This window comes from Bos javanicus, chromosome 19 (assembly GCF_032452875.1).
Source record: "Bos javanicus breed banteng chromosome 19, ARS-OSU_banteng_1.0, whole genome shotgun sequence".
Lineage (NCBI taxonomy): Eukaryota > Metazoa > Chordata > Mammalia > Artiodactyla > Bovidae > Bos > Bos javanicus.
In genome coordinates this window covers 34,417,979-34,435,558 of record NC_083886.1, presented here as the reverse complement: position 1 = coordinate 34,435,558, position 17,580 = coordinate 34,417,979, and the positions used below count along the sequence as shown (strand labels likewise).

General features: G+C 45.8%; 1 protein-coding gene across 5 annotated transcripts in view; it reads left to right on the top strand.

Annotated features, from left to right (window-relative positions):
- Positions 1-109: 109 nt before the first annotated feature.
- The window catches only part of FBXW10B (F-box and WD repeat domain containing 10B), a 33,391-nt gene continuing 15,920 nt past the window's right edge, over positions 110-17,580 (top strand). For 2 of the 5 annotated variants that reach the window (XM_061391134.1, XM_061391132.1), the window contains exons 1-7: positions 1,875-4,081; positions 7,562-7,738; positions 9,549-9,752; positions 9,847-9,974; positions 10,779-10,901; positions 12,010-12,119; positions 13,913-14,113. In XM_061391134.1, the coding sequence (XP_061247118.1) occupies positions 3,577-4,081; positions 7,562-7,738; positions 9,549-9,752; positions 9,847-9,974; positions 10,779-10,901; positions 12,010-12,119; positions 13,913-14,113 (1,448 nt within the window). In that variant the 5' untranslated portion in view covers positions 1,875-3,576. Of the gene's footprint in view, positions 4,082-7,561; positions 7,739-9,548; positions 9,753-9,846; positions 9,975-10,778; positions 10,902-12,009; positions 12,120-13,912; positions 14,114-17,580 lie in introns of all 5 variants that reach the window. The other 3 variants (XM_061391136.1, XM_061391133.1, XM_061391135.1) reach the window with 3 other exon arrangements.

Here is a 17,580-nt window from a genome sequence, read left to right as displayed (position 1 = left end):
CCAAGAGAACTCAGTGGTCATAGCAAAGACCCTCCTCCAACAACACAAGAGAAGACTGTACACATGGACATCACCAGATTGATGATGAAATCAGATTGATTGTATTCTTTGCAGCCAAAGATGGAGAAGCTCTATACAGTCAGCAAAAACAAGACCGGGAACTGAATGTGGTTCAGATCATGAACTCCTTATTGCCAAATTCAGGCTTAAATTGAAAAAAGTGGGGAAAACCACTAGACCATTCAGGTATGACCTAAATCAAATCCTTTATGACTATACAGTGGAAGTGAGAAATAGATTTAAGGGACTAGATCTGATAGACTGCCTGATGAACTATGGATGGAGGTTCGTGACATTGTACAGGAGACAGGAATCAAGACCATCCCCAAGAAAAAGAAATGCAGAGAAGCAAAATGGCTATCTGGGGAGGCCTTACAAATAGCTGTGAAAAGAAGAGAAATGAAAAGCAAAGGGGAAAAGAAAGGTATACCCATCTGAATGCAGAATTCCAAAGAATAGCAAGGAGAGATAAGAAAGCTTTCCTCAGTGATCAGTGCAAAGAAATAGAGGAAAACAATAGAATGGGAAAGACTAGAGATCTCTTCAAGAAAATTAGAGATAACAAGGGAACATGTCATGCAAAGGTGGGCTCAATAAAGAACAGAAATGGTATGGAGCTAATGGAAGCAGAAGATATTAAGAAGAGGTGGCAAGACACAGAAGAACTGTACAAAAAGATCTTCATGACCCAATAATCATGATGGTGTGATCACTCACACTCACCTAGAGCTGCACATCCTGGAATGTGAAGTCAAGTAGGCCTTAGGAAGCATCACTATGAACAAAGCTAGTGGAGGTGATGGAATTCCAGTTGAGTTCTTTCAAATCCTAAAAGATGATGCTGTGAAAGTGCTGCCCTCAATATGTCAGCAAATTTGGAAAACTCAGCAGTGGCCACAGGACTGGAAAAGGTCAGTTTTCATTTCAATCCCAAAGAAAGGCAATGCCAAAAAATGCTCAAGCTACTGCACAGTTGCACTCATCTCACATGCTAGCAAAGTAATGCTCAAACTTCCTCAAGCCAGGCTTCAGCAATGCATGAACCGTGAACTTCCAGATGTTCCACCTGGTTTTAGAAAAGGCAGAGGAACCAGAGATCCAATTGCTAACATTCACTGGATCATCGAAAAAGCAAGATAGTTCCAGAAAAACATCTATTTCTGCTTAATTGACTATGCCAAAGCCTTTGACTGTGTGGATCACAATAAACTGTGGAAAGTTCTGAAGGAGAGGGGAATACCAGACCACCTGACCTGCCTCTTGAGAAACCTGTACTCAGGTCAGGAAGCAACAGTTAGAACTGGACATGGAACAACAGACTGGTTCCAAATAGGAAAAGGAGTACGTCAAGGCTGTATATCGTCACCCTGCTTATTTAACTTATATGCAGAGTACATCGTGAGAAACGCTGGGCTGGATGAAGTACAAGGTGAAATCAAGATTGCTGGGAGAAATATCAATAACCTCAGATATGCAGATGACACCACCCTTATGGCAGAAAGTGAAGAAGAACTAAAGAGCCTCTTGATGAAAATGAAAGAGGAGAGTGAAAAAGTTGGCTTAAAGCTCAACATTCAGAAAACGAAGATCATGGCATCCAGTCCCATCACTTCATAGCAAATAGATGGGGAAACAGTGGAAACAGTGGCTAACTTTACTTTTTTGGGCTCCAAAATCACTGCAGATGGTGACTGCAGCCATGAAATCAAAAGACGCTCACTCCTTGGAAGGAAAGTTATGACCAACCTAGACAGCATATTAAAAAGTAGAGACATTACTTTGCTAACAAAGGTCCGTCTAGTCAAGGCTATGATTTATCCAGTAGTCATGTATGGATGTGACAGTTGGACTATAAAGAAAGCTGAGCACTGAAGAATTGATGCTTTTGAACTGTGGTGTTGGAGAAGACTCTTGAGAGTCCATTGGACTGCAAGGAGATCCAACCAGTCCATCCTAAAGGAGATCAGTCCTGGGTGTTCATTGGTAGGACTGATGTTGAAGCTGAAACTCCAATACTTTGGCCACCTGATGTGAAGAGCTGAGTCATTTGAAAAGACCCTGATGCTGGGAAAGATTGAGGGCAGGAGAAGAAGGGGATGACAGAGGATGAGATGGTTGGATGGCATCACTGACTCAATGGACATGGGTTTGGGTAGACTCCGGGAGTTGGTAATGGATAAGGAGGCCTGGTGTGCTGTGGTTCATGGGGTCACAAAGAGTCGGACACGACTGAGCGACTGAACTGAACTGAACAGTTGTCTCCCTTTTACAGATGAGGAGACTGAAGCATAAAGGGTTAAGTAATCCACCTGTGTTCACAGACCTTGTGAGCAGCTGGGCTGGGGTCCAAACCCTGGGGCCTGACCCCAGACTCCCCACTCTTCTCCGCTCAGCTGTGGTGTCTCCAGACACCAGGGTTGGCATGTGATTGAAGCTTGAAGAGACCCCAAATATATGCTCAGGTCCAATGACATTTTTTTTACTAAGGAGTTTTACCTGCAGAGATTTCCATTTAGAATTCTTTTTTTTTTTTTTAATTATTATTTATTTACTGTAATATGTGTATTTACTTGGCTGTGGTTGGGTCTTTGTTGTTATTTATTTACTGTAATATTTGTATTTACTTGGCTGTGGTTGGGTCTTGGTTGTTATTTATTTACTTTAGTATTTGTATTTACTTGGCTGTGGTTGGGTCTTGGTGGCAGGCCTTAGGATCTTCCTTGTGTTATCAGGGATCTGGCATCGCAGTGCAGACTCTGTAGTTGTGGCTCATGGGCTTAGTTGTTCCTCCGCATGTGGGATTGTGGTTTGCAGACCGGGGATTGAACTCACACCCTCTGTGTTGGATGGGCAGCATCTTAACCACTAGACAGCCAGGGAAGTCCCTTGGTTAGCATTCTGAAACACTTAAGTAACTTGAAAAGTGAAGTGAAACTGAAGCAAAAGTGTTAGTCACTCGGTCATGTCCAACTGTAGCCTACCAGGCAAACATATATTAAGCATTTATGTTTTCACTTTGATGTTAAGAAGATAGTTATAAACGTATACAAGATCATTCTAACTAAACAGCCATCCACAGAAGCCTCCATCTAATTTCATATTCATAAATATTTAAAATTCATTCACAACAACAACGGAAGCCTCAACACCAGGCTCCACCATATATTTTTCTCTTCAAAAGGGGTCTATCACTGTCTAGATTTGACCACCTCTCTTCCTGTTCTAGAAATGAGATGACCAGCTCTTTCAGAATATACAGCAACTGCCTCCCTCTGAGCAGCACCAGGCTTAGGAGATTTACGGTAAAGGCATGTTTCCTAGGAGGTCAGTACTGAAAGCCAGACTCAACCGGCAGTTTCTGGGAGAGAGAACTTCTCCACCCCATTGCAGCAGTGTACCTTTTCTTCAGGAGATGTTCATATCGGAAAAGGCTCAACTGGGATACTCATCAGTGTCTCCTGTCCGTCTGGGGTTTGGCCGCGGGCAAGGATAAAATGAGCCAGTCCTCTTGGGGCCATGGAAAACCTGGAGTCCAGGCTCAAGAATGCCCCGTACTTTCGCTGTGAGAAGGGGAATGATTCTGTCCCTGTGTGCCAGAAGTGTGAGACGTGTGTCCTGGCCTGGAAGATCTTCTCCACGCGAGAGTGGTTCTGGAGGGTGGGTGCTGGGTTCCAGAGGAGGTTCCTGGTGAGTGTCCTGCAGCAACTGGACAGCCTGTACTTGTTACACTACTTCCTAACCCTCCTGCAGACCACGCAGGGCAAGGATCTGGTCTACCACAGGACCCGGGTCGACCTGAGCAGGAAGGAGGGCAAGATGATCCAGTCCTCCTGGAATCAAAAGCTGGACGAAACGGTGGAGCAGAAGATGCGGGAGGCTTTACATTGGCTCCAGAACAGCAGCCAGCGGACGAAGGCCAACTACACGCTCCTGCTGCTGCAGATGTGTGACCCCAGCTTGCTGCTCACCGCCACTGACGTCATCAGAGTCCTCTTTCTGAGAGAGTGGGGTGACACCTCAGGTAAGCGAGGCCACAGGTAGAGAGACCGGGGGTCCCTGGAGACCAGGAGCCTGTGAAGGGATGGGAGATGTGGACGAGCTAGTTGCTCAGTCGTGTCCGACTCTTGGTGACCTCATAGACTGTAGCCTGCCAGGATCCTCTGTCCATGGGACTCTCCAGGCAAGGATTCTGAAGTGGGTTGCCATTTCCTTCTCCATGGGAACTTCCCAGGATACAACTCAGGTCTCACCTGCATTGCAGGCAGATTCTTTACTGACTGAGCCACCATCCTGGTGCCTGGTCCTGTTGACTGAAGGAGAAGCTGCTGAAATGTGACTTCCTTCTGGAAAATGATGAAATGACACATGCAGAAGGAACTTTCAGCTGTCAAATGTGGCTCAGGGACTTCTTCATCCCTGAAGCCCAGAAGTGGCTGGTCCTGCTGTCTCTGCTCATTAGTGCCGGGCCAGTTCCCGCCTCAGTGCATTCAGGATCGAAGTGGGTTTGGGAGGGGGTTAAGGTTACTGCTGACTCGTTTTGCCCTTCAGTTTGCACTGCACGGAAACCAGGCCAAGAAGTCCAAACCTAGGACTTTTCTCCATTCAGTCAAAGTCAAACTGTTAGTCACTCAGTCGTGTCCTACTCTTTGTGACCCCATGGACTGTAGCCCACCAGGCTCCTCTGTCCATAGGATGCTCCAGGCGAGAATACTGAAGTCGGTTGCCATTCCCTTATCCAGGGGATCTTCTCGACTGAAGGATCGAACCTGGGTCTCCTGCATTGCAGGCAGATTACCGCCTGAGCCACCAGGGAAGCCCTATTTCCATTCATTCCACTGTATTCCTTGCTTCGACATGAAATTGAACCTGGATGTGGAGTTTATCCAAAGCTGGGTCAAATGTTATTGTTTAGTCTCTAAGTTGTGTCTGACTCTTTGGGACCCCATGGACTGTAGTATGCCAGGCTCCTCTGTCCTCCACTATCTCCCAGCTATGCTATGTTAAGTCACTTCAGTTGTGTCTGACTCTGTGTGACCCCATAGACGGCAGCCCACCAGGCTCCCCCGTCCCTGGGATTCTCCAGGCAAGAACACTGGAGTGGGTTGCCATTTCCTTCACCAATGCAAGAAAGTGAAAAGTGAAAGTGAAGTCGCTCAGTCGTGTCCGACTCTTAGTGACCCCATGGATTGCAGCCTAACAGGCTCCTCCATCCATGGGATTTTCCAAGCAAGAGTACTGGAGTGGGGTGCCATTGCCTTCTCCGACTATCTCCCAGAGTTGGCTCAAATTCATATCCCTTGAGCCAATGGTGCTATCTAACCATCTCATCCTCTGCCACTCCCAGCCCCTTGCCTTCAGTCTTTCCCAGCAACAGGGTCTTCTCTAGTGGATCTGATCTTCACATTAGGTGGCCAAAATATTGGAGCTTCAGCTTCAAGGAGCATCAGTCCTTCCAATGAATATTCAGGGTTGACTTCCTCTAGGATTGACTGGTTTGATCTGGCTGTCCAAGGAACTTCTCAAGAGTCTTCTGGAGGCATGAAAGGACTGAATAAGGCTGGGATAGGAGTTCTCCATTATTGTTGTATCAGAATCACTTGGAAGGCTTATTGACACCCAGGTGGCTGTGGTCCTTCCCCAGAGCTCCTGACCTAGCAGGTATGATGTGGGTGATGAGTCTGCACTGCTAACATGTTGCTAGGAGATGCTGATATTGGTCCGTGAACCTCATTTTGGGAGCCAGTGGTCCAGTCTGTTGGTGAGAAGGTGTTGGCCAGCTGGACTAGGGCAGCAAAAGCAGCCAGAAAGGAGGCAAGGGACTGGGGTTGCAGGGGGCTGTCTAGAAAGGCAAGCAGAGGTTTAGTGGCATGGGAGAAGGTTGGAAGGGGGCAAGAAATGGAGAGATTCAGAGGTCGAGCTCTTGAGAGTGGGGGATTCCTGCTGTCCATGAGACCTGGAGTGTGGTCCTGTTTGCAGACTCATAGAATTTCAAGACGGAAAAGGCAATGGCACCCCACTCCAGTACTCTTGCCTGGAAAATCCCATGGGCGGAGGAGCCTGGTAGGCTGCAGTCCATGGGGTCGCTAGGAGTTGGACACGACTGAGCAACTTCACTTTCACGCATCGGAGAAGGAAATGGCAACTAGCTCCAGTGTTTTTGCCTGGAGAATCCCAGGGACAGGGGAGCCTTGTCGGCTGCTGTCTATGGAGTTGCACAGAGTCGGACACGACTGAAGCGACTTAGCAGCAGCAGCAGGGGACTATTAGGGGCTTCCCAGGTGGCTCAGTGGGTAAAAATTCCTGGGTTGGGAAGATCCCCTGGAGGAGGAAATAGCAACCTATTCCAGTATTCTTGCCTGGAGAACCCCATGAACAGATGTGGGCTATAGTCCCTGGGGTCACAAAGAGTCGGACGTGGCTGAAGAGGCTGAGCATGCACGAAGAGGGCTATTAGAACCTGATAAAGGCACTTGCTTTCTTTGGTGTGTCCAGGAAGTAAAAGAATAATTATATGGAATGAAGAAGTGGTGGAGAAAGTTAGAGAATCCGGTCAGTTAGGTTAGAGATTGACCAGTCCAGCGCCTTTATTTTGTGGTTAATGATGTTGAAGTTCAGCGAATCTGAGTGACTTGGTTGTGGTCATCCAGTTGGGGGGTAAAAACCAGGCCTCCCATCCTAAGCATCTCCCATGGGCAAGGCTGCCCTTCAGACAGGGAAGCAGATCTGCCCACACACGTGCCCTGCTCTGAGGTCCTCCTCCACCGTAGGAATCATCTCCTTGTATTTACAGGTCTCCCTCTCCTAGGGGAGCTTCTCTATTAAAAATGAAATTTTCTAATTTGACTCAAGGGCATTTATTCATATCACCGAAGAAAATTAAGTAAGTGCTTCAAAAAAGCAATCCCTCTTTCAACTCCTGCCTCTTTTTCTCTCTCTTTTCCTCCTTCCTTCTCTCTCAGTCTCTATCTATCCTTGCATATATAGAGAACTGATGAGGTTTGCAGTGGAGGCAGGGTGGCAAAGGCTAACAGAGGCTTTCTGTGACTTTTGTGTAGAAACTCAGAGACCCCTAAATAAAAACAGACATGAGTGGCTTGGTATGTTTTGTGTGCTGCTGCTACTGCTGCTAAGTCGCTTCAGTCGTGTCCGACTCTGTGCGATCCCATAGACGGCAGCCCGCCAGGCTCCGCCGTCCCTGGGATTCTCCAGGCAAGAACACTGGAGTGGGTTGCCATTTCCTTCTCCAATGCATGAAAGTGAAAAGTGAAAGTGAAGTCGCTCAGTCATGTCCGACTCTTGGCGACCCCATGGACTGCAGCCCACCAGGCTCCTCTGTCCATGGGACTCTCCAGGTAAGAGTACTGGAGTGGGGTGCCAGGGCCTTCTCCGCTGTTTTGTGTAGATTTAAAAGAAACCGGTAGACCAAAAGCCACTTTTCTTCAGCACTTCCTCTCCATGCACCTGTTTCAAGGGCCACTCGTCTTGGTCTTTTGTTCTTCAGGGACTGACCCAGACTTTACCAACATGTTTTTCATCCCTGAGAAAGGCCACACACACTCGTGTGACACCTCACAAGTCTGCTGGGCAGCCAGAACCAGGCACACAACCTTCCCATTGTCCAAAGCTACAGGAAAAGCAAGCTTGCATGACCTTGTGCATCGGGGAGCAGCCACTGCTGGTAAGTCCGCTGGTGGCAGGAAGGCCCAAGGGGAGGGGTCCCTGTGGACCTGGAGGGGCTGGCAGGTGATGGAATCTGAGGAGGACAGATGTGGGCAACTCACACTCATTTGTTGTCTACAAAGTGGGCTGGGCACTCTGGTGTTTATTCCCTCATTTAATCCCACGTCTGTTAAGTGGGCTTCTCCAATGGCTCAGCTGGTAAAGAATCTGGCTACAATGCAGGAGACACAGGTGATGCAGGTTTGATCTCTGAGTCGGGAAGATCCCCTGGAGGAGGAAAATGGCAACCCGCTACAGTCTTCTTGCCAGGAGAATCCCATGGACAGAGGAGCCTGGTGGGCTAATCCAGGGGGTCACAGAATCGGGCACAAGTGAGCGACCGAGCATGCACATGCTCACTAGTGAGGTGAGAAACAAGGATGAAAATCAGTCAGTGTGATCCTAAGTCTCCCTCTGCACCAGGTTGTATCCCTTGGTCTAGCCCCCCCGACCTCTGGTACAGGGAAGGGGAGGGGCACCTCCAGGATCCAACCAACCTGGAGCTATTTTTGCAGCACTGGATTCAGTCTTTATTTATTTGTTTGGCTCTGTGAGGTCTTAGTTGTGGCATGTGGGATCTTTAGTTGTGGCATGAGGGACCTAGTTCCCTGACCAGGGATTAAACCCAGGCTCCCGGACTGGGAGTGCGATCTTTACCACTGGGCCACCAGGGCTGTCCCTGGATTCAGTCTTGAGGTGGAAATAAGAGCAGTAGGGAATTGGGCTCTGACCTTAAGCCTGTCCTCAGTTGGTTTTTGAATCAAAACACATACATGGAAATATAGGAAACACAAAGCATAGATTCTAAAATGCTTTTTATACGGAAAATTTGAAGTTTCAAAAAATAGGTTTGTTTTTGTTGTTCAGTTACTAAGTCGTGTCTGATTCTTTGTGTCCTCATGGACTGCAGCATGCCAGGCTCCTTCCTCTCTCCTCCCCCTGTTCCTGGAGCTTGCTTAAACTCCTGTCCATCGAGTCGATGATGCCATCCAACCATCTCATCCTCTGTTTCCCCCTTCTCCTCCTGCCTTCCATCTTTCCTGGCATCAGGGTCTGTTCCAAGGAGGTAGAACAGTGTAATCGTCATCCGTGTAACTGTCTTCCAGGCTCAATAATCGTCACCATCTTGTCCATCTCATTTCATCCACCCCTCTCTTTTGAAATTGTCTGAGACCTTTTCTTGTTGGGATCCTTTAAAGAGAACTCTGGACACCATGCCTTTTCACCAGCAGGGCAGTTTTCATGCTGCAGATGTCACCTTGAGCTGGGAATGCTGAAAACTGCTTGTATGCTTGGTTAGGGGAAATTGTATTTGCACCTTGGCAGAAGAAATGACCAAAGCTCAGTGGCCTCAGGGTAGACTCTGATGAGCTCTGTTTTGGTGGGGGAGCTTTTGGCAAGGACTTGCTCTGGGCCTGGTGGTGGTGGTAGTTTAGTTGCCAAGTCATGTCTGACTTTTTTGCAGCCCTGCATAGAGTCGGACCCTATTGAACAACCAAGCACATACACACATGAGCTGTGGCCCACCAGACTCCTCTGTCCATTGGATTTCCCAGGCAAGAATACCAGAGTGGGTTGACATTTTCTTCTCCAGGGGATCTTCCTGGCCAAGGGACTGGACATGGATCTCCTGCATTGCAGGCAGATTCCTTACTGGCTGAGCCAGCAGGGAAGCCCAAAGGTGCTCAGAGAAAGCACATGTCCCTGGGTGGGCTTGGACTCATTCCAAAGATGCCCCAGTTGTGCCCCCTTCCCCGGTTTCCCTCTAGAAGTACAGTGGAAGAGTTCGCTCCAGTGTATTTCCGAGATGAACAGGCTATTTTCTGAAAAAGCCAGTGTGTCCAAATCAGGCTTGGCCCCGGCCACTGATGTGCTGTTGGAGCTGGACACTGTCAGAGAACTGTCCTCTGGGGTCAGCAGGTACCGCGACTTCATCCGCCAGCTGCCCATCCACCTCTCCAAGTATATTCTAAGTATGTGGGGCCTGTTGGGGGGTTTCTCAAGCACCCCCTCTCCCTCCTTGTGGCCCAGGTGGGAGGTTCCCAGGCCCACCTCTTGTTCTTCCAGGTTTGCTGGATAGGAGCACCTTGAACAGGTGTAGCTTTGTGAGCCAGCACTGGGCGGTGCTGGCACAGCAGGTCAAGGCCGACCTGTCCATGCACTCCTTCATCCAGCACCAGATCACCTTCCTGCAGGTACGGCCTGTCTGGGAGGGACAGTCAGACCAGCCTCCTTTCTGCCAAGCCTTCCCGTCTGTGGTGGCCCCCAAGCTGGCCTCCAGCTCCATGTGGGCTGCTTCCTCACTGCCCTCATATCCAGACTCCTGATCACCACTGACTCTCTAGAAGGGAGCACCCCGTCTAGAAGCCCCGCAGGCAGAGAGAGGCAGAGCCTTCCCCACGCCCCGCGGAGCTGTGAGCTTTCCCCAGGGAGCCTTACCAGAGCTTGTGCCATAAGAGAGCCTCACATACATGGATGTTTACAAGGCCACAAAGTATATTTTTAGGTTATGATGCACTATTCCCTGGATAGTAACCACCTCTGGCATTTACAGTTCTGTCTCTTGCCTGAAGCCTGACCCTAAATCAGGGGTTCCTGGTAGTTTGGTTTTTTCCCAGCAGAGGAAGGGGACAGGAGACAGATGAGGAGGCCCTGAGACAGGCCACATGTTGGAGGCTGGGGACCACCCACTGTTCTTTTTTTTTTAATTAATTAATTTATTTTAATTGGAGGCTAATTACCTTACAATATTGTAGTGGTTTTTCCCGTACATTGACATGAATCAGCCATGCCACCCGCCATTCTTGCTGGTCCTCCCTGGATGTTTGATGTCATTACCCTCCTCAAGCCAGTCTGCCCATACCACTGGCCCAACTCTCCAGGCCCAGGCCTTCCTGGGCCAGCGCTTGTCCGTCTTTCAGACCCTACCAAGAACTAGTTTTTAGTTTTCTCTTGGAGTGTAAGGACAAAGAATAACTGTTTTCTGTTATTTCCCTCAGGGGTCCTACACCAGGGGAATAGACCCTAATTACGCCAACAAGGTTATTATCCCAATTCCGAAAATGACGGATGATGGGAAGCGCCTTCGTGTGAAAAATCAGAAGTGGAAACTGAGAACGAAGGTGGGTTCTGATGGCATCTGGGGTAAGTGACTGTAGGGTGTCCTTTCTTACTGGCCACGGAAGGCCTAAGTCCAGGCTCAGACCTCACATAAGGATGTCAGACATCAGAGGGTACAGGATAGAGCATATTATGGATGTGGGGTATGGAGGATATGGGATAGAGCATATGGATATGGGGTATGGGAGGTGACGTACCCTAAGAAGGAGGCCAGGGTCCTGTGCTGTGTGTCTGTAAGCAAGTGATTTCCTCTCCTTAAGCAAGTGATTTCCTCTCCTTAAGCCTTATCTTCCTCATCTGTTAAGTGAGGGCTCGTTTGGGTGTCTTCTTGGAGTGCTTCCTGACTGAGTCTCCCACATCAGGTCCTATGTCCATGACGCCAAGCGTCTAGTGGGCAACTCAGAGCCAGCAGCAAAGTCAGGATCACTGGGTGTCCCCATCACTGGGCTGTCCCTGCATTTCATGGCCGCAGAAGTCTGTGGCTGGGGATGGGGAAGGACGTGGGGGCAGGGCCTCTCTGAGGCTACCCTCTCTGAGGCTCAGCTGTCTCATCTGTGAAATGATGAGAATACTTGGTGGGGCAGGTGACATGCTGTGTGATGCAGCTGTGAGGAGATGAGGGTTGCTGATGTGTAAAGACCTGGACACACAAGGCCCAGAGCGTGCAGCAGTGATTTCACTTGTGATTTCACAGCGATTTCATTGTGATTTCGAGTTCCCACAAGTATGCTCTGTACTGTCACATGTACACAATATGAACATAAAACCCTGGGTTCCATGAAATGGTCAGTCAAAGGGCACCAGTGACTTTATTTTGCATGCATCTTGGTCCTGAGCTCAGTTTAAAAAAGTTGTGTTATCAGCAGCACCGGACGTTCACAGAATCAGAGGTGGAAGAGGAATCAGGACCCTCGACTCAGTATTTTCACACTCAGGGGTTCCTTTTCTCACTGGTTGGCGCCCTCCCCATCACCACGTAGCAGTAGCCATGGCCTGAAGAGGAGAAGGCCTCGGACCCCTGCACCCTTGCCAGGGGGAATCCCAAGGTGCATGCCTGGGACTCTGGGTCAGGTTGCCACTGTCCTTTGACTGCGGGTGTTGCCTTGTTAGAATGACTACAACCTGTGGACTGCATACCAGAACCAGGAGACTCAGCAGGTGCAGATGGAGGAGAGGAATGTCTTCTGTGGCTCTTACAACATCCGCATCCTCTCTGACACGTAGGTACTAGGCTCAGAATCTAGGGCCCAGGGCCCCTGGACTATCCACGCAAGCATCTAAGGATTCCCATGACCCTCACTCATTGGAAAAGCAATCCTTCTTCACCTGAAACTCCAGCCCCAAACCCATCTGGAGACTTGGTGCTTGATTTTTGCACCATTCTCAGTAGAGGGTGGGCTTCCCTGGTGGCTAAGTGGTAAAGGAATCTGCCTGTCAATGCAGGGGACATGGTTTCGATCCCTGGGTGGAAAACACCCCCTGGGGGAGGAACTGGCAACCCACTCCACCATCCATGCCTAGGAAATCCCATGGACAGAGGAGCCTGGCAGGCTACAGTCCATGGGGTTGCAAAAGAGTTGGACATGACTTAGCGACTAAACAACAAACAGATGTGGGTGGAGGACACTCTGCCCTTACAAATTTTGGGTACACTGACCAGCAACCTTTTGCACAATTCACATGCCTAAAATCTTTTAAAACTATCTTTACTGTTTAATTCTTATTTTAGAAGTAATATATCCTCATTGGAAAAAATATCCACTAAATGCCAGAAAATGTATAGAGAAAAAGAAATCTCTTCTATAATCTTGTCACATAGAGATAACTACCATTAATATTGATGTCTATCGTAGAATTTTTTCTTGGCATGTAAAAATACATGTTTTAAATATAAATGGAGCTATGCTATACATATTTTGGTAACCCACTCTAGCAAAGTACTGTGTCTTTTCATGTTAAATATGAAAATGGTAACTATGTAGCGTGACATCATTTGAATATGCCAGAAGAAGATCCTTTCATAATGTCAACTTCCTGACATATTTTAGATCTAGGACTTCACTCTTTATTCAAAAAGTTTTGTGAAGGACATCTTTTATTCTATTTTTGGCTGTGAACCTTACTAACAAACTGCATCTTGACCAGTCAAATAGGGGGAGGACAGAACAGATGGGAAAAGGCAGAGCTGAGTGTTTATGAGCAGTATGGTGATACGTGCTCTTTAGCAGAGAGAATGACAGGTTGAACTCTAGATACGACAAATGGAATGAGGGCAAACATGTCAGGAATTGCTCCTCGTATTTAGAGTGACTGTCCATCCCTGTTTATCCAAACAACCCTGCTTTACTCTGTGGTCCTCGAGTAATTAATAATAGTGTCCCCTTTCATGATAAAAAAAATCTCAGTTTGGACAATAAAATTTTTGGTCATCCTGCTCATATTTTATCTATTTGCTAATAATCTTATGATTGGAAAATTAATTCAACTCACCCTATTTTGTTGGATTTCATACTGATTGAGGGCAGGGCCCATCCATATCTTACTTGTCTTTGTATTTCCCATGAGCACCTATTAGCACAAGACTTTGCCCCTAATGTAGTATGCTCACTGGATATTGATTAAGGGAAACAATGACAGCAGGGGGATATGCAGTGGGTATAGGGCTTCCCAGCTGTGTTCTTCTGAGGTTTTCTGTGAAAAAAGGTTTCCATGATCAAATAAAGCAGAAAATGCTGCATACTCTGTTCTCTGTCCTGGGGATTTATTATACATTAGCAGAAATTGTTAAAATAGTTGTGCCTTTTGTGTTTAGGTTTTAAATCTAATTGAAATGCATTTTTGTTACAGTGTGAGGTAGGGATCCATCAGGGCTTATTAACACTAGGTCTTGCCTTCTGCTACATCCTTGCTGGATGGATCTTCCATGATGGCATTTGCTATAGGTGAAAGGCACTGTACTAAGTAGTTCCATGGTTCTCTTCTCTCATGGTGCGTCTTTTTCCTGGCAACTCAGGTGGGACCGAAACAGAATCATCCACTATTCTGGGGGAGATTTGTTAGCTGTGTCATCCAATCGAAAGATCCAGCTTCTGGACATCATACGTGTAAAGGAGATACCCATCAGGTTTCGAGGCCATGCTGGAAGTGTCCGGGCCCTCTTCTTGTGTGAAGAAGAAAACTTTCTCCTGAGTGGGAGTTATGACCTGAGTATCAGGTAAGTGGTCCAAGAAAGTTGTGGTCCTCACCTTGCCCAGGCTTAAACACAGCTTGTGGAAAAAGCATATGTGCTTTTACGTTTTTTCACATTTATGCAAAAGTTATCCTAAATGATGCTGACTTCTAGAATAACCCACACTTTTTTTTGGCAAGATAAAAACCAAAAATTTGTATATTGTTTAAACTTTGAGTAAGATAGATTTATAGTAATTATTAGATTTATTTTCTAGCTGAAGGCTACGAATCGGAAAGTATTTTCTTTAGTATTCTTAGATGAAAGCAAAATTTATATTTCTTTTTACAGATTCCTTCAGGGGAAAGTAGTTTTTTTGTGGGTGTGAAACCTGGTATGGAAGCCAAATAGTGATAAAAGTGTATATATACAAATATTTTAAAACAATATAATAAACACTCATGTGCTCATTACTCAGGTCAAGAAGTAAGGCATATAGTTCAGTTCAGTCACTCAGTCGTGTCCGACTCTTTGCGACCCCATGAATTGCAGCACGCCAGGCCTCCCTGTCCATCACCAACTCCTGGAGTTCACCCAAACTCATGTCCATCAAGTCGGTGATGCCATCCAATCATCTCATCCTCTGTCGTCCCCTTCTCCTCCTGCCCCCAATTCCTCCCAGCCTCAGAGTCTTTTCCAGTGAGTCAACTCTTCACATGAGGTAGCCAAAGTATTGGAGTTTCAGCTTTAGCATCAGTCCTTCCAAAGAACACCCAGGACTGATCTCCTTTAGAATGGACTGGTTGGATCTCCTTGCAGTCCAAGGGACTCTCAAGAGTCTTCTCCAACACCACAGTTCAAAAGCATCAATTCTTTGGCACTCAGCTTTCTTCACAGTCCAACTCTTGCATCCATACATGACTACTGGAAAAACCATAGCCTTGACTAGACGGACTTTGTTGGCAAAGTAATGTCTCTGCTTTTGAATATGCTATCTAGGTTGGTCATAACTTTCCTTCCAAGGAGTAAGCGTCTTTTAATTTCATGGCTGCAGTCACCATCTGCAGTAATTTTGGAGCCCCCAAAAATAAAGTCTGACACTGTTTCCACTGTTTCCGTATCTATTTCCCATGAAGTGATGGGACCAGATGCCATGATCTTCGTTTTCTGAATGTTGAGCTTTAAGCCAACTTTTTCACTCTCCTCTTTCACTTTCATGAAGAGGCTTTTTAGTTCCTCTTCACTCTCTGCCATAAGGATGGTGTCATCTGCATATCTGAGGTTATTGATATTTCTCCCGGCAATCTTGATTCCAGCTTGTGCTTCTTCCAGCCTAGCGTTTCTCATGATGTACTCTGCGTATAAGTTAAATAAACAGGGTGACAATACACAGCCTTGACGCACTCCTTTCCCCAAATCTCATTGTGTGCCTTTCTCTTATTTTTTCTTTCTTCCTTCTGATCAGTATAAATTTTATACTTAAATTTCTTTATAGTTTTGCTACCTATTTATGTATCTCCAGATATATTCACTACCTTTGTCCTTTCTTGAACTCAACATAAATGTAGTTATATTTTAAAAATTCACATGTACTTGATTCTTACACTAATTTTGAGATTCATCTTTATGATATAGATAGCAGTAGTTAACTTATTTTCACTGAGATATAGTATTTTATTGGATGAATACATCATCATAACTCATTTATTTACTCTTCTGTTGGTGGATATTTGCATTGTTGTTAGCTCTTTATTCTTTCAAAGATTACTGCCATAGACATTCCTGTATGTGTTTCCTGATACCCATGTGTATGAATTAAAAAAATTTTTTTGTTGAGGTATAATTGACATACAAAGTTTAAAAAAATTTTTATTGAGGTAGAATTGACATACAATATATTAGGTGTATAATATAATGACTTGATATATGCATATATTGCAAAATAATTACCCCAGTGAATTTAGTTATATCCATCACAGCACAGAGTGACATTTTTTTTCTTGTGATGAGAACTTTCAAGATTCACTCTCAGCAACTTTCAAAAATAAAACAGTGTTGTTGGCTTGTTTTTCTATTCTTATATCAAAACTACCTTTTTAAAAAAGACAATTTTTATAGAGCAGTTTCAGATTCACAGCAAAATTGACAGAAGACACAAAGTTTTCCAATATACCTTCTGCACCTGCACACGAATATATTCTCTTGTCCTCAAGATTCCCCATCAGAGTGGAACATGTGTTACAACTGATGACCCTGCTTTGACACATCGTAATCTGTGCTTTCCTGATGGCTCAGTGGGTAAAGAATCCTCCTGCAGTGCAGGAGATACAGGAGATAGGAGTTCGATCCCTGGCTTGGAAAGATCCCCTGGAGGAGGAAATGACAACCCACTCCAGTATTCTTGCCTGGAGAATCCCTTGGTCAGAGGAGCCTGGTGGGCTACAGTCTGTGGGGTCACAAAGAGTTGGACGCAACTGAGAGACTGAGCATGCATGCAATTACCTAAAGTCAACAGTTTAACTTAGGGTTCACACTTGGTGGTGTACATTGTATGCATTTGGACAAATATATAATGACACATATCCATCATTATAGTATCATACAAAGTATTTTCACTGCCCTAAAAATCCTCTGTTCTTTACCTATTCATGCTTCTCCCAATCCCTGACAACCATTAATCTTTCTACTGGCTCTGTAGTTTTGCCTTTTCCAAAATGTCATGTAGTTGAAATCATATAGTGTGTAGCTTTTTCGGATCTTCTTTCACTTAGTCATATATATTTAAGGCTCCTCCATGTCTTTTCATGTCTGGATAGCTCATTTTTTACTTACATTGAATAATATTCCACTGTCCAGATGGACCACAGTTTATTTATTCCTTCATCTACTGAAGGACATCTTGGTTGCGTCTACATTTTGTCTGTTATGAGTAAGTGGCTATAAACATCCATTTACAAATTTTAAAATATTTGCTTATTTAGTTGGCTACAATGGTCTTAGTTGCAGCATGCAGAATCTTCATTGCTGCTTGTAGGATCTTTAGTTGCAGCATGTGGACCTAGTTCCCTGACTAGGGATTGAACCCAATCCCCCTGTATTGGGAGCATGGAGTCTTAGCCACTGGACAACTAGGGAAGTCCCCATTCCTATTTTTCTAAAAGCGTTTATCAAATACCTTTTCTGCATAAATTATGAAAACAACCTGGGCATATGGTTAACCATGCTGCTAGGAAGTAGAAATTCAAAACATGCTTTTTTTCCAGACCACTGGGACCTTGTTAAAGTCAACTATGTATGCATAGGAGGCTCTGATGAACAGATAAAGGCCATTGGACCTTTAGGAATATTAGAAGGAAAAGTCTGACAACGCCCGCCCCCCCCCAATCAAAAGAAACATTTACTTATAGTTTATTATGTGCCAAGTCTCCTAATAACTCTATGGGATAAGTACCATTATTATCCCCAATTTACAAATGAGGAAACTGAGATAGCAGGTGATTCAGTAACTTATT